The sequence below is a fragment of the Lagopus leucura genome, unplaced genomic scaffold (assembly GCF_019238085.1).
Source record: "Lagopus leucura isolate 7727_CA_CO unplaced genomic scaffold, USGS_WTPT01 Super-Scaffold_100015, whole genome shotgun sequence".
NCBI lineage: Eukaryota > Metazoa > Chordata > Aves > Galliformes > Phasianidae > Lagopus > Lagopus leucura.
This window is the reverse complement of record NW_024962269.1, coordinates 7,415,413-7,430,550: the sequence shown is the minus strand read 5'-3', so window position 1 is coordinate 7,430,550 and position 15,138 is coordinate 7,415,413. Positions and strand designations below refer to the sequence as shown.

The window sequence follows — 15,138 nt, the reverse complement described above, 5'->3', positions numbered from 1 at the left end:
TGATTTCCTCAGTCTGATCCCCAGTAGGATGTGCTTGTCTGCATCTCAGAGCTACAGCTCCACATTGAAGTGACAGCAGTGTCACTACAGCACTTGCACTTAGCTCTGTGTAAAGGTTTGTGCTCTGCTGATATATATGTGACTCAAACTGCAGCTAACTTTGCTGTCAGCTTCAGCAGCAGAGAGACAGACTCAAAATTGAAGGTGAAATAAATTCCCTTGGTTTGCAAGCCTATTTAAACTTGGGCTAAAGATCCTGATCTTGTGACTTTCAGTAGAATCCTCAACTCAGCGTGCAGCCGCAAAGAAAGAAGTTACTGTTCTGTGATAGACAAGCAATACTTGCCTTGGTAATTAAAAAAGCCTTTTGCCTTCTTTTCGTTATTGGTAGGAATAACTGTCCCAATAAAGAAGTTTGCAATGGCAATAAGGAGAACAATTAGAAGAATAACTTGAGCCTGTTAACAGAAACAAAGATTTCCCCAATGATTTTAATTTACATTGACAATGGAGATGGCTAAATATAAGTGATTAAGTGATGTTTGTGTTCCCTATGACAGATTACAAATTGTTATAGACCTAGAAAACACCAGGAATTGAAACAGCTGAAGAAAACAAACTGCTATCAGCTAATTATAACAGCAGATAGTTTTTACTAACAGTGTTTATAAAGTAGTTATAATTTAATTTATTTTATATTTTTTTCTTCAAAGGAAAAAAAGAAAATGAAAAAGTTAATGCATAAACATCATGTATGAGACATTTTTATATTGTTATATGAATTGTTTAGTTGCAGTGAATGGTCACTTGAAGTGTTATAATATGTAATTGGTTTTCTGATATCTTTTACAAGCAGTTCTGAGCTTTTGTCACAGCAGAATACGAAAAGAGAAGTCCTATTCTAGAACTGATTTCTACATTCTGAGGTATTTTCATTTGTATTTCCATTTTTAATTTTTTTAATGTAAGGTAAAGGAATAGCAGAAATCATCAGAGATTATGGAATGGACAGAAAATGGAGCTTTCCTGCTAGGCAGAGCTTCGGAGGGTACAGTGACAAAAACATTGTTTTAACTGCTACTTATTCTCTCAAGCTGCTTCAAAAATAAGGACAAAAGGGGCGCTTACTCAAGGCTTTAAATGATGCCATGGCTTATGAAAATCAATGTAAACAAGCGGTCTGTGGAACGTAAACTTCCTTTTTCCCTCTTAAATGAATGTTCAAGGAAGAACATAGAGTAGTATTGCTTTCATTGAATGTAATGATTAAGCTGCTTTGCTTTTAGAAAGGTTAGGCTTCCCACCTGTTGTACAGCATTCCTCATGTGTTAACCCTGCACAGTATTCTAATATATTCTTTGCTTGTATTTAGTTTTAAAGCTTTACCTTTGCTTCCCATTCCATGCCAGCAACAGAGATGCCAAGAAGACATATAACAGTTATGGTACCTATTATTCTGATATCATTGGACTCATCTACCATTATCGAATCACTCTCCTGAAAAGAGTAAGAAATACTGTTAAAACCAGCCTTTCTTAATCAAGCTGGTGGGGTTAGGTAACAAGGTGAAATAAAAGGAAATGAGTTGTCACAGTTTAAGTAGTTTCAGCACTTTGTGAGACAAACTATTCATATTTCATGCTTCAGCTTGCACTTAGCTGGGGTTATTTGGCTATCTAATTGGATGGATATCTATCTCCTTTCCTGACTTTTGAGGCTCTTGTTGAGAAATCATTGGCATATTCATAAGACAGAAATAATGGAGAAGCACTGTGTCACAGTTAGACAGACCAGCTTCTTTCCTGTTAAAGGCATTGCTTAAAGTACAGCAAAAGTATCACAATTTAAACAAATGCTAAAAAAAAAAAAAAGAGCCCCAACTTAACAGTGTACATGAAACATCAGTATTTACCTTAAGAAGCTCTACGACCGTTTCAGCAAATCCAACTACGTACATAGCAACCGCCACAGCGTTTGCAAAAGCAAAGATAAGTCCTATAGATCCGCCAAACTCTGGACCTAGACTTCTTGAGATAAGATAGTATGCGCCACCTGCAGGCAGAAATTATGCTCAGTGTTTGCTTATTTTTCTCATATAATACCACAGGAATCTACTTTAAACCTAACAGACGTAATAAAGATTAATAGAAGACACTGAAAAATAAGGAATGTGCTTTGTACCGGCTCTGCCTTCAGACTATTCTGAATGCCCTTCCACTGCAGTAATCCTTCAGGACATGCTAGTTTGCAAAACTAGATCTTCAAACAATTTTTCATGATACATAATGTACGTAGGTTGCTCTGAAAGTAATGCCTCTTATTTATTTCCATTTATTTATTTCCATGGAGGCTACAACAAATACAAAGAGCGCAATAACACTGTTTGAAATAGCAAATTCTTAGCTACAGAACACTATTTTTGGATGTAGTCATCACCATTAGGTGTGCATTTTCACCAGTGATGAACAAGAGTGCATGCTGTGCTTGTAAAAATTGTATCAGTGCAGGTGACCCACTGTTTCACAGGTGCTAGAATGACATCATTGCTGAAATCTACAACCCACCACTTCACTGTGCTCACTTCCAGTGTTTATAAATGCTCATTATGCACTGACGAATTTCAATGGGTGAAATTTTTTCCATGTGGGCGAATTCACTTCCACACTTTTCCTTTATATGCGCTTCCATGTCAGGCACCATTTTGTCAGACTGCCCCTCTGCTGCCATCTGTTGCACAGCAGGCAACATGTAATGGACAGAAGGTTTATCCTCTACTGTCATACCACCAACATCTGCCTCTGACACTGTGGGCCACTCTACTGTGGGTCACTCCACTGTGAGCCCTCTACAGAGTAGAGGAAACTTCACCTCAGGATAAGTTCTACCTTACTTAGATCCATCCCAATTTAGCATGTATAATCTTATGCTGTGATACATTTTTAAAGCTCCCACAGAGGAATGCAATGAGTCATTAATCCTTTTTTGTGTGTCACCATAAATGGAGCATATTACTTTGCCAGTTAATTATTTCATCCCCTCTTACATAATATTTTTTTTGCCAAGAAATGTTTAAGACTATAAATGTTTTAAATTACTGTTGTTCCACTGAGAGAGATCATCCCAAATATATTTATTTATTCTTATTTTGCTTATAACATACTTAATTCCCACTTTTTTTCTAATTCAAATCTGTAGAATTCTGTATTTTTCCTGCAATGATTTTCACTTACCTCCTCTTACTACTCCATTGGTGCAAATGGCAGACATGGAGATACCTGTTAAAGTTGTTACTACTACGCTCAGAGCAATAACTATGATTCCAAGACCTGAAAGATTCGAAAAAGAAAGTATATTCAAGTGTATTCAAATACCTGTTCTGCTTAAATGATGTAGTAAGAAGTTGCTGTTTTCCACAGAGGTTTAGCATGGACTGGTTATAACTTTAAGGCTCTGAAATGTACTGAAACCTTTTTTGATAAGATATCTGATGTGTGCTTTACTTTTCCAGTGAAAATATTTGCTCATCTTCTAAGGAGGTAGCTGAAACGTAAGGGGTATTATGAAGAATTATACTGGAAGGAATTAAATTGAAGATATCCACCGACCTGCATCAGACTTAAAAATAAGAGGAAGAGTGCAGTGCTTGTTTTGTCCAAGGATGTCCAACCTGAAAGGCTCTGAATAAGAAAGACCTGCTGAAAGGTAAGAATGAAAAAATTGCAAATCCAGATGCCACTCCTCACTCTGCATTTGGCAGGAACTTCTGAAATGTACTTCAGAGACTGAACTGAAATGTGGAATTTATGAAAAGTGACAACTCAAACACGCAGTTAATTGTGATTAGAGCTGTCTAGAATTGTTACCTCCCGGTCCTGTAGATCCATCGTTTGGTTTAGCGTCCCTCTGGTTTGCATCATATGAAAAATAATACATAAAGATCTTTTGGAGCTTGAAAGCATTAGTAACCCTAAAGATTTTACCTCCACGGACAAACCCATTAGTTGCTATTGCAGAAGTTGACAGCCCAGTAATTGAGGTTACCATCGTGGCGAGGAGAATTATGATTACTCCAAGACCTGTCAGTAATAACAAGATAAAATAGTTTACTCATGTTCCATGATTCCTACAAATCATTCTCTATTTAAATGGAATTTTCAGGCCAGAATCAGAGCAATAAACGGAAAGTTGGTTTGTTGACCATTTGGAATTTGCAGAACGCTTCCAAGGAGCCCGTGTGCCAGCAGTAAATTATTCCCTTCAGTCTCCGAGCAATGATGATTTCTGATAGGAGCACCCTAGCCAGAAGCCCCTTTCTGATTTTATATTTTTCTTCAATAGCAGAGTGAAATGAGCAAGCAAGTATTCCTTGGTCTGAATGCTTCTATGTACCTTTAATATACATCCTGGCTCTTCAGGAGAAGAGATTAACCAGATTTCTTGTAAGAATGTTTCTGTCTTTCATCAGTTAGTTAAATATTGAATTGGAGACAGACTGACTGTATAGTTTCAGACAGGACAGGACAAGGAATCTATCAGGTAGAGAAACAAGGCCTGAGTATGATCCTTCAACATTCTTATTTGCTAGGCTGTCAAGTGCTGTGCTAACCTACTCTCTCTTCATCTCCTCCTTTCCCTGCAAAAAGCAATTTTACTGTAACACAAGATCAAGATTCAAAAGTGGAAATGTTGCTTCCCAGATTTCATTCACTTTAAGTAGCCTGTAATGGATAATCTTCAATAATTTAGCATCCTTTTTTAGCTGACATCAGAAAATTATATAATTAAATGGAAACAGATAAACATCTGAAGATCAATATTACTGACAAGTGAACTCAATTTCAGTAAGACTTTGAAGTTTGAGTGTGTTTCCAACTGTGAAACCATGCTAAGTGTCTAGTTTGCTTTAGATTTCTAGAAACATCAGTTGGAAATGACTTCTGAAGGTGTAGAGTTCAGCCTCTCAGCCAGAGCTGAACTATCACCAACACTGGATTAACTCAGTGATAGATTCAGATTGTTGGATCCCCCAAACCTCCATAAGAATCCCCCAGCCTCTTTGGAGTTACATGTTGGAGTGCTGGACGACCCGCCCATGGAGAAAATATGTCCTTATGTCCTATCTGGACCTCCTGAACTACAATTATGGCCTCTGCTTTTGCTATGCTTTCTGGAAATATGGAGAAAAGTTTGGCTCTGTATTTGAAGAGTATTTTCTTCTTTCAAGTCTGATGAAGAAATAAGATACTTTCTCTCAAATTTATAGCTTATATTCCCATTTCTAGCTACGAGACGAGAAAAAAATTGAAATAATTATCATTTGGAGAAAAATTTTGAATCAGTTCTTAGTTTTATCTGAACTTACTGACACTTTTGGAGTAGCTCTCTTTCTGTAAAGTACAGAGGTCTTCAGTGTGGAACTGAAGATAATATATTGCCTATAGCAGTACTTATTGACCAAGGCTCCTGCAAATTGGAACTTGGATCCTTCAACTGATTTCAACTAGAACTACAAATATATTGATTCATCTGCTGTATTTCTACATCCCGGTTTCTAGATCAGGTTACTAACTTCTATTCATACTGTATGGTTATAGACATCCAGCCTATGAGTGAATGTTTTTCACTGCTTAAGTTACAGACTTGTTATCACAATCCTTTGAAAACAATGTAACACAGGAATACAAAAGTTTTATAGCACAACATAGAATATATGAAGTGATTTGAGACTCTAATAAATCACTTTTACCCTACTGATTTCTGAACCATTTTATAACAAGTCATACACTTATTTTGTACGTAGTCCACATTAAAAAAAAAATAATAATCCCAGTGGGCATTTCTTTTGGTCAGCTACCACCACATGTTGCATAGAAGGATCTTGTTGAACTGTATACATTTTGTGTGCAAAAAGTGGCTGAATATGGCGATTAATCAGCTGTTACATCCTAAATGGAACATCAGAGACATTATTCTTAAAGTTGTGCCAAAATCGTTTGTCAAGTGCACATTCATCCTGAGGACTATTTTTTCTGGAATTTCCTATTAGATTTCACAGGCCATATTGTAAATGTATATGTTAATTAGGGGCACATATTTTCCTAATCTGATGAGTAATATCTGCTTGGGAAGACTTAATATTAATTAAAAAAAAAAGATTTTTTACATTTAACAAGAAAAATGCATAAAATAATTCAAGTGACACAACCAAAACATTATTGTAATGTAATCTAGTGTAACACTGTTGTAATATTTGGGGCCACATTTTCAGTTAACATAAACATGGTGCCTCAGTGTCTTTGGTTAACCATTCTATGTTTAGGTACAAATACAGATGGAGAGTACCCAGAGATCATGAAAATACAGGACTGGTTGTGGACCTTGATTCTTATCAGAATCAGCCTGTGCCTTTTGTCCTACTTGATGATAAACCCAGGCCCTGGTTTTTCCTTCTTAGAGCTTTTTCCCCAAGACAGCCTATTAGGATATGGAAATAATGGGTTTTTCTCTCTTTGGCCCGGTAACTATGGGAATATAAATGGTACCTAGATGGTAGGTTGAACATTTAATTTTCATGTTAGTAGTACTACTGTGTGAAATCCCCAGGTTATCACGATGTTGAGCTTCTATCACTGTTCTCTTTAAGTTTTGGCTACAGATTTAAACTCATTGTTTACAAGACATTCTGAAAACGTACTGAGAGATTATCCGAATAGAATTTGATGTTTCATTTTCAGAAGTAGTAGAAGTAACATCCTTAAATAAGACATGCAATTTTAAAAAAGCAGGGCAATAAAGCATAGGAATAGAGGATCTGCTTATCTGTGAATTAAAATGGTAAAATTAAACATGAAAGCAGAAATGCTACTGATGTTGGTGCAAATTAATGCTAAAATCTGATTAAAATTTAGATTGAAACCTAGGTGTATGGTTGCTAAGTAAGTTGTTCTAAAATGAATTACTCTTGCCTATGGCTATTCTCACACCTCAAAACAAAGTAATACTTCTTGATGATCTCAATAAGTTACTAAACTGCCCTTAAAAACTAATTTTGCATGAAACCCCAGAGCAAAGTCTTGGCAATATTAAGATGCAGAGTTTTCATGGCAAGGCATATACTTATGAGTGCCCTGGGCTGCGTGCTCTCATTTGGTATGCATCATAAAGTCAGCAAGCACCCCTTTGTCAGGCACAGTGCTGGAGCCATGCATGGAGCACTGCAAAAGTAGGTAAAGTTCTTCCGCTTAGTTCTGGAACTTTTATTGTGTTGGCTTTTTTTCCTTCTTGTGCCTAGAGGTTTGTGGCTGGATTTTATTTTTTTTTCCCTTAATGAGTATTTCACTTGTATCTGTTTTTTTAAAGTTCAGTCTTCCTCAAACAAAACTTATGTAAAGTTAATGTGTTTTGCTGGAAGTTCCACCTCAGTCGGGCAAAATTCTGGAGATGTTTCTGTTCAGTGTTTCATTTCAGCCAATAACAAATCAACCAGTGATGGTCTTACTCTGTCTGAATTTGAGCACTGAGTTTTGTCCAAGATGTGGTGAGCTGAGACCCAGAGGCCAGACTTTGGACTCCAGCTCATGTCTACTCAATATTTCCATTCTGTGAGAATACAAACTGAAATACTTGCCATTGGCCCTTTGGATTGGTGCTTTTTATGATGTCTAGATGTTAATCAAAAATTAGGGCCCCATTTTAATTTTAAGCATGTAACACAGTGACACTGCTGTCATGGTTCAGTGTGTGTTTCCTCTCAACAGCAGCTATCAAAAGGAAGTTGTGCCACGCAGCAGTTAATGATACCTTCCTGGGCTGCTTCTAGTTGTGGGAGGTTCTTGCTGTGTTTTGAGCTCTTTTGCACTGATTGCTCAACATACTGAATGGAGCCCCTGAGGCCCAGTCTCCCAGGGGTGCGAAGTGGGAATTGGGTTAATTAAAATACAGTAGAGAAGCGAAGGTACAGCAGGCTATGAGGTGTACTTTGTTAACAAAAGAGGTAACAAAGTTTTAATAAGTGTAGTATCTAGTGCTCTGCTGTAGTTAAAAATAAAATCCTGATGAGATGAGACCTCCTTCCAATTCCGTTTTCATCTTTGCAGACAAGTGTGAAGAAGTGTTGTTTTTAATATGCAGATGACAAGGTTTGGGATTCACAGATAAGCAGAGTGTGAACTCTTACAGGTTAATTCTGTACACACGTATTAGAAATTGGCTCGAGTCCCAAAGTTTACATCTGTTACAGGATCTAAATACAAATTTCAACAAAGCTCAGAAATATTCAAATGTGATGATCATATGCATAGTTAACAGATCTATGCCTCTAAGCAGTAATTTGGCTGGTAGTCTGGAAAATTCCAATAGTTTGGAGGATTAACATATTTTACCCTGGGAAGCATTTGAAAACATTATTTATTTCCACATGCAAATACACATCTCAGATTATATATTAATCACAGTCATGTATAGTTTATCCTCTTTATTCTTTTCACTGTTGAAAATGGTATTAAATAAGATACATACCAATTCCTGCTTGACCTACAATCCAGGAAAGTCGAATAAAAAGCATCACGCCCCAGATATTGAGCATGCATCTTACCTAGGTTTTAAATAAATAATATTGCATTAGCATAACACTGAAAGTAGTGTTAATCAGAAACATGATGGTACACAATGAAGGCTCCTGGGGACCACCCCAAACATCCTTCAATTATACCTCCCTCTCTTCTTAAAAGAGCTTGATATTGTAGGACTAATCCTACATTTTATTTTATTTTATGTTTTGAAAATGCAGAAAAGTTTCTCACCAGCACACCCTTCACCCATCCAAACTTGACAAATCCTGTTTTCTTTTCTTCTTCCTTGCTGGCTGCTGTCTCATCTCCAGCAGTGCTTTCTCCATTAGCCACCCTCTCCACTGAGCCAGTGCTCACAGCTATGTTCTGAAGGATCACAGAGAAAACAAACACACTGTTGAGTTAGAAAGATGTAGAATAAGGCAAATCCAAGAAAAATTAAGCTTTACTGTCCCATGAATAGAGTGCAGTACTCTGCTGGCACCAGGCATCAACAGGTGGGCTTGCTAGCTAAGACAAGATGATAGAATCACTTAAGCAAAGTAAATGTATCATTACCTGATAATAAATTGGTTTTATTTTAAACTCTGTTCAACGTATGTTATGTTGTGTTGATATTTTAGTAGATCTCCTAATGTAATGAGGGTCTCATTCCTGTCTTTCGTATTCTGCTGCAACAATTTATGAATGTTAATAAGTGTAGAATAGAAAGGAGGATAATGACTGACTGGTGAAAAGAGATCTACCTGCATGGCAAATAAGTTGTGAGATGAACTCTGGTATTTTCCATTGATGAATATACAAACATAATTCCAGCAGCAAATGTCCTCGAAACAGCAACGCATTCTTGAAAACAATCAGAAATACTGGTGAAATGTGATTAATAATGTGGTAAATGAATAACCCTTCATGTGTTTTATTCAGCTCTTGTTTAACTGTCCTAGATAGGATTAAAAATCAGCACATTTGCCATGTAACTAGAATAAATAGCCCAGAATTTTGGATCTTTCACATTCAGTTACAGACTTAAATCTGTACTTTATCTCATCAGTTCTGTTTAGCACCATGATATGTTTCTTGTGGCTTGAATAGGAATTAGTCACAGTGCTGAGGTTTATACTTTCTGTCACTGCTGTTTTCTTTCTTGTAAAAATGTTTATACAAAGTTCTGACTGGCTTTGCTTAATCAGAATTAGATTAACTGTTGCTAATGTTGTATGGGTCCTGTGCAAGGACCTTCAGGAAGGACTGTGTGCATTGCCACTGCCTGGCAGACTTTCAGGAGTGTGCATCACTTCTGGAGAGGAATCAAGGTGCTTTTAGGATTTGGAGAGGGATGAAGATGTTTCCAGATTAACTAAACAAGTTGAAGAGGGGAACCATCTGTGATTCTGGGAAACAGATGAGGTTTTTAGATCTTGCTTATGTTTTAAGGCTCTTTCTGTGTTTGTACATAGACTTAAAAAAATAAAATATGGTACAGGCACAAAGACCAGTAGTATGGGATATTTATGCTGATGTTTGGATTCCTCATGGATGGGTCTCCAGTCACCACAATGGAAAATTTTAGAATGCCTTTGACACAATAAATTTAGGCTAGTGCTCACAGATGAGAAATAAGTGACTGGATAATGCATTTTGACATATACTCAAGTTGGTGAATATGGCCTTTTTGACTCTAAGCGAAATGGGAATGCAAAATCTATTGAAAACCTGTGACTGAGCTCCTGAAATATTTATTTTTGACAATTCTCACCCAAAAATAACAATGCTGTGTTTGCTCTAAATGCAGTACATAATTAAAATGAATTATGGAGAATTATCAGAATAACGTTTGTTTGTTTTTTGGCTTGTTTACATACATGCTGGTTAGAATTTCAAAGGCAAAAAAAAAAAAAAAAAAGAAGTGTTCAGTGTTTGCACTTGAAACAAGTTGTTTCATTCACACTTTGAATTAATTTGTGCTCTCACATGCCATTATCATAAATTATGGCCTTAAACCTTCCATAAATGCATTTTAAATTGGTGTGCTTTAGTCAATGATTGGTTGTTTACTAAGTAGGTGTACTCATGCCCCTCATGCATGAAGTATGTGGAATAAAGTGGCAGGATAATTTGAAAATCTACCAAAATCAGAAGTAAACTTTATTGTTGTTGTTGGATTTTTTGTGTGGGTTTTTTTTTTCGTTTGATTGATTGATTGATTTTTAAATAAAAAAGACAGAAAAAATCAAACACAACATTTTCCTTTCCATGTTTCAGAACAGGTTAGCCTTCATCTCTCCTGAGGATAAAGATGATGAGCTCATGAAGTCATCATAACAAGTGTGGAGAATAACCAAGATGAAGAAAGGTTAGATCATTTTTTATGTAGGACATATATTAAGCCCAAGTAATTATCACCATCCATCAGCTGTGAAATAGCACTTGGACTATTTTTTAGGTATTTAATTGGTGTTTTGTGGCTTAATATGTGCAAAAGCTGACATATCTTGCTAAAAAAGGATGCACATTTGATTCCAGCGGTGTGGGAACTAGATATCTGAAGTTCCTTTCAGCCTGCCTTAGATTCTGACATTGAAAACTTACATATTAAAATGTATTAAATATTAATATTTATCTTCTGAAGTTAAGCCAGCATCAAAGCACAATGGGAATGGTTATGTGATGTTTAGAAATCTGAAGTCAAATACATGCAATTTCTTATCAAAATTTGGCATTGGTTTTTGACAAGACAGCTGTCTTCAACAATTTCAGTTTCAAAAAAGCTGGGGAGAGAAGGAATTGCCTTGGGGTATGTTGTGGTAAATCCAGACTTCGGTGTAAAGAAAAAAGGATTAAAGCATCATCTCTGGATGTGCATCCTGGGATATTAGTCTAAGCCCCACCACACACACTGTGGCATTTCATCCTCTCCTTCGGGATTGCTATAGAGCCTGCTACAGCTTCAGCTGCACATTCTGCTCTCGCCTGTTAGTACGAGCTCAGTTTTTTCATATTATTGTAGTGCTCATCTCTACTAAGCTACTCTTTGGTGATCTCAGGTTTATTTATTGTATTGATATATTGATATATTGTAATATCCCTGTACTTTTTAACCTGGCAGCTGCTGAATTTCTTCTATCTTAGGAACTATCCTGTTCAGTGCTATCTTGAAAACACCACAAAGGTCTGTCAGTCCAAGGTCACAAAATGAGTCTGTGGGACAGTCAGGAATGGACTTCAGCCATGCTAATGGTGGGTTGTTTGTTCCAGTGATTCTCAAACCAAGGCCTCACTGCACATATGGGCACAGCAGATTGCCAGCATAACAAAAATCTCATTACCTCTGACATTCACCTTTGTATTGTGAGAAGCATAAGATTATTCTTCTGTAAGCTGGATAATAGGTAATAGAAAAAGTATGGGGACAAGTGAGCTAGACGATGCTCTTTTCTCATCCCTTGCAGTCCCAACCCATGAAGCAATTTTCCATTCATTTTATTCTAGAATGGAAGATGCCTTCTTTTTAACCTTCTCTCAGTGAAAGTTGTAACAAAGCCCAAGCAATTTGTCTGTTCATTTAAAACAAACAAACCAATCTGCTAGCCCAAATGAGATGCCCAATAGCAAAAAACCTGAATTTTCTGGTAGTGTTCAAAACTGAAAATCCCTTAATATGCTCATGTTCAGTACAAGTTCGTTTAGCACTGTGTTCAGAGCCAAAATACACTATTTTTCCCTCTACCTGCCTACCACTGATGTAAATTATTTCTGTAACAGGAAGTTTCTTTTGAGCATGGAAATGTGTTTAGTTTCTTCAGTAGCACTTACTCATCTGCACATCTGGCAGAGCAGAATTCATATTCACCCCTATTCACATCCACTTTGCATTCATTTATGGAAATATAAGTGATTACTCAGGTAACTTGTTTCTCCTTTCTATGTAAACCATTTTATGCAGGTTTGTGGAGACCTTAAAAAAGTGGGACTGTAGACATTTAGCTGTCTTAAACGGATACTATAGAATAAGGTCCTAATTTTCCTAGTATTTTTCTGCTTCATTTCATTTATTTTTATTGATCCTATTTAGGACAGGTGAATCTCCAAAGAAATAGAGTTTGAGTAAGATCTGGACCAAAAAATAGATGCTTATCAGAATTATTCAGACCTCAGAAGTATGTAAAAGACAGTGGACAGGTAATGAGAGTGTTTTTTTTCTATGGAGATCTGTCATTTCAGTATTGCCTGACACAGAAAAAGAGTGAGTGGTGGGTTGTTTGTTAGTTGTTTGCTTGTTTTTTTTGTCTGCCCATTGACATTTTCAGTGTGTTTGAATATAGTGGTGATCTCTTTCCAGCCCTGTCCTGACAAGCGCACAAAAGAAACTCAAGAAAGGTTTGATTTTAGTTCTGTAAGTGGGAGTATCCTAGGGTCTCTCCTCTGCTTTTTTATGAAGAATTTATTATTATAGCTCAAGGGGAAAGAATCTGATTTCATCAAAGTCAGTTGAGTATTGCAGTTATTCCAGTAATGCTTAGCAGTAGATTTTTGAATAGTTTAATTGTTTCAAAGTGCTTAATCTAGTTGTTCCTTAATAATTTTCCATGCTATTTTGCATGGAGATGATTCCTGGAGTTTGGAGTTTGAGCCTTAAAAGCTCTATAGATAGGTGAATTTTGCTGAGGCAGGATCACACATGGTACTGAAATTCTGAAATCTGATATCTAATGTTGCTAGCTTATCAAATTATTTGCAGTGGAAATTTTGAATCTGCAAACCCCAAAGATTATATGTGACCACTGTATTTTCTTCTGGTAAGAAGGTATAGAGGGTGACAAACCTAAAAGCTGACGAGCTTCATGATAGGTTAGAAGCAATTCAGCCAGATTATTCTTCGATGAATACTTTATATGTGGTCATTCCAGAGACTCTTCAGATTTTTCCCAGAATCATTGGTACAATGACCAAGGACAAAATTCATTCACTGAATTGGTACCTGAAAATTGTTGTCTACTTTTCTCTTTCTCCATGTGTGTTCTTGATTCCTTCTTGCTATCTGAATGGTTACTGCAATAAACAGGAAGTGCTTTGATTTCTGACTGGTTGAAATTGCTTTTATTGCTCATAATATATTTTATAATAACTGTAGATATATATTTTAGTGAATACAAAATTCAGGAGTTTGTGAAACTTTGTTACGCATTGATGTTAAATTTAAATTTGGAATAAATGTGAATTGTGTAATTTGTTTAAATTACGGGTTGATATTCATCGTCTGCCATCTTAAGTGAAACAGAAGAAATATGGTAGTTTTACATTTTTAGGGAAGATTAAGCTATGATTTCCTGCTAATCGAGTTCATTGCTATCAGCATTTAATAAAAATATTTGCTTTAAGCAGGTCATAGGGCAGAAAACATACTGCAGCTACCATAGGAAATATGGTGATTAGTTGTACTTTTGTCTTGGGCAAGATCCACGAATTTAAGGACCTTTTCATATTAATAAACAGAATTAACAGCCTGGAAATGGAACAGAGAAAAATCGAGTGTTTCCTTTTCACTTACCTTTGCCAGTTGTTCATGAATTTCTAATAAGCTTGGTCTGTTGAGCTTATTCCCACTGACGCTGCCAGTGTTTCGATAATAATCAATTTTAGGAACTGGATCCATGGTGTTATGGCCAAAAGTTTGTAGATAGTACATTTTATGGTGAGTATCACAGGGATGTAAACTGGCTTCTGTTTTCTCCCCATTTTGAAGAAAATTGTCATACAATTCTCTTTTTCCCGGTCTGTAACTGATTCTCAGCCTGTTGTGTGCTTCCTCAGTAAAAGATGTTTCTTCATAATGTGGTGGGTCAGAGCCCACGTCCTCTTGGGATGCTTCGTTGCTGTCATGGCTTTCATTAATTATGTTAACTTGAAACCGATTTGCATTTGGATCCAAGAATACATTTGGAGAATTATTCATTGACATCTTCAGGACTGGGACAGACTTAGGTCACTGAGTCTTCTGATCTGTGGCTGCAGGTACCACTCTTCTAGCTGCAATAAAGGGCTAGTGCTGTTACAGATGAAGTCGTTGTTCTTAAAATAATAAGCTTCCTAAGCAGTCTTCCTAAATTTGTCCACTGTGGTTCTGCCATTACAAACATTTATGAGTAAAACATTTCTGTTAACTTGCACAGTAAGGTAAATTTTCCAAAAAAAATTTCCCTCTTCTATGAGACTGTCATCCTGTGTCAAATAATCAGTAGTCCCATCAAAGACGAAATTTGTGGGGATTTTTCTATCTTAATAAAATGGGCTATTGATCAGATTGTAAGTGCTTGAAATTGTATTTCAGATACAGTACTTTTCTTAATAAGGCAAATTTTGAACTGAAGCCTGTGGAAGTGTAGGCAGTACGAGAATTACATGAAGTCCATCTACTGTTTATGTTCCACTTACATATGGCATCATAATTCTCCCACAGTCTATAACAAGTACATTGGCCTAAAAATCTTGAATCAAACGCGCTTTTTTAAATTAGTTACAAAAGTTAGACTTCAAGTTTCAACCATTCCAGAATGGCAACAGTTTATAA

At 36.5% G+C, this 15,138-nt stretch overlaps 1 protein-coding gene and 1 long non-coding RNA gene across 2 annotated transcripts in view; one reads left to right on the top strand and one right to left on the bottom strand.

Annotated features, from left to right (window-relative positions):
- Positions 1 to 15,138, top strand: part of LOC122182462 — a 61,212-nt gene that overhangs the window by 36,789 nt on the left and 9,285 nt on the right. The window contains exons 5-8 of the long non-coding RNA XR_006179813.1: positions 857 to 1,506; positions 3,509 to 3,702; positions 10,833 to 10,923; positions 11,700 to 12,749. This is a non-coding gene — a long non-coding RNA (uncharacterized LOC122182462). The remainder of the gene's footprint in view (positions 1 to 856; positions 1,507 to 3,508; positions 3,703 to 10,832; positions 10,924 to 11,699; positions 12,750 to 15,138) is intronic.
- Positions 1 to 15,138, bottom strand: part of SLC12A1 (solute carrier family 12 member 1) — a 47,853-nt gene that overhangs the window by 30,355 nt on the left and 2,360 nt on the right. The window contains exons 2-8 of the mRNA XM_042875766.1: positions 14,119 to 14,597; positions 8,802 to 8,936; positions 8,518 to 8,593; positions 3,231 to 3,326; positions 1,913 to 2,052; positions 1,387 to 1,497; positions 347 to 458 (exon numbers count right to left, since the gene is read on the bottom strand). Coding sequence (XP_042731700.1) covers positions 347 to 458; positions 1,387 to 1,497; positions 1,913 to 2,052; positions 3,231 to 3,326; positions 8,518 to 8,593; positions 8,802 to 8,936; positions 14,119 to 14,529 — 1,081 coding nt within the window. The 5' untranslated portion in view covers positions 14,530 to 14,597. The remainder of the gene's footprint in view (positions 1 to 346; positions 459 to 1,386; positions 1,498 to 1,912; positions 2,053 to 3,230; positions 3,327 to 8,517; positions 8,594 to 8,801; positions 8,937 to 14,118; positions 14,598 to 15,138) is intronic.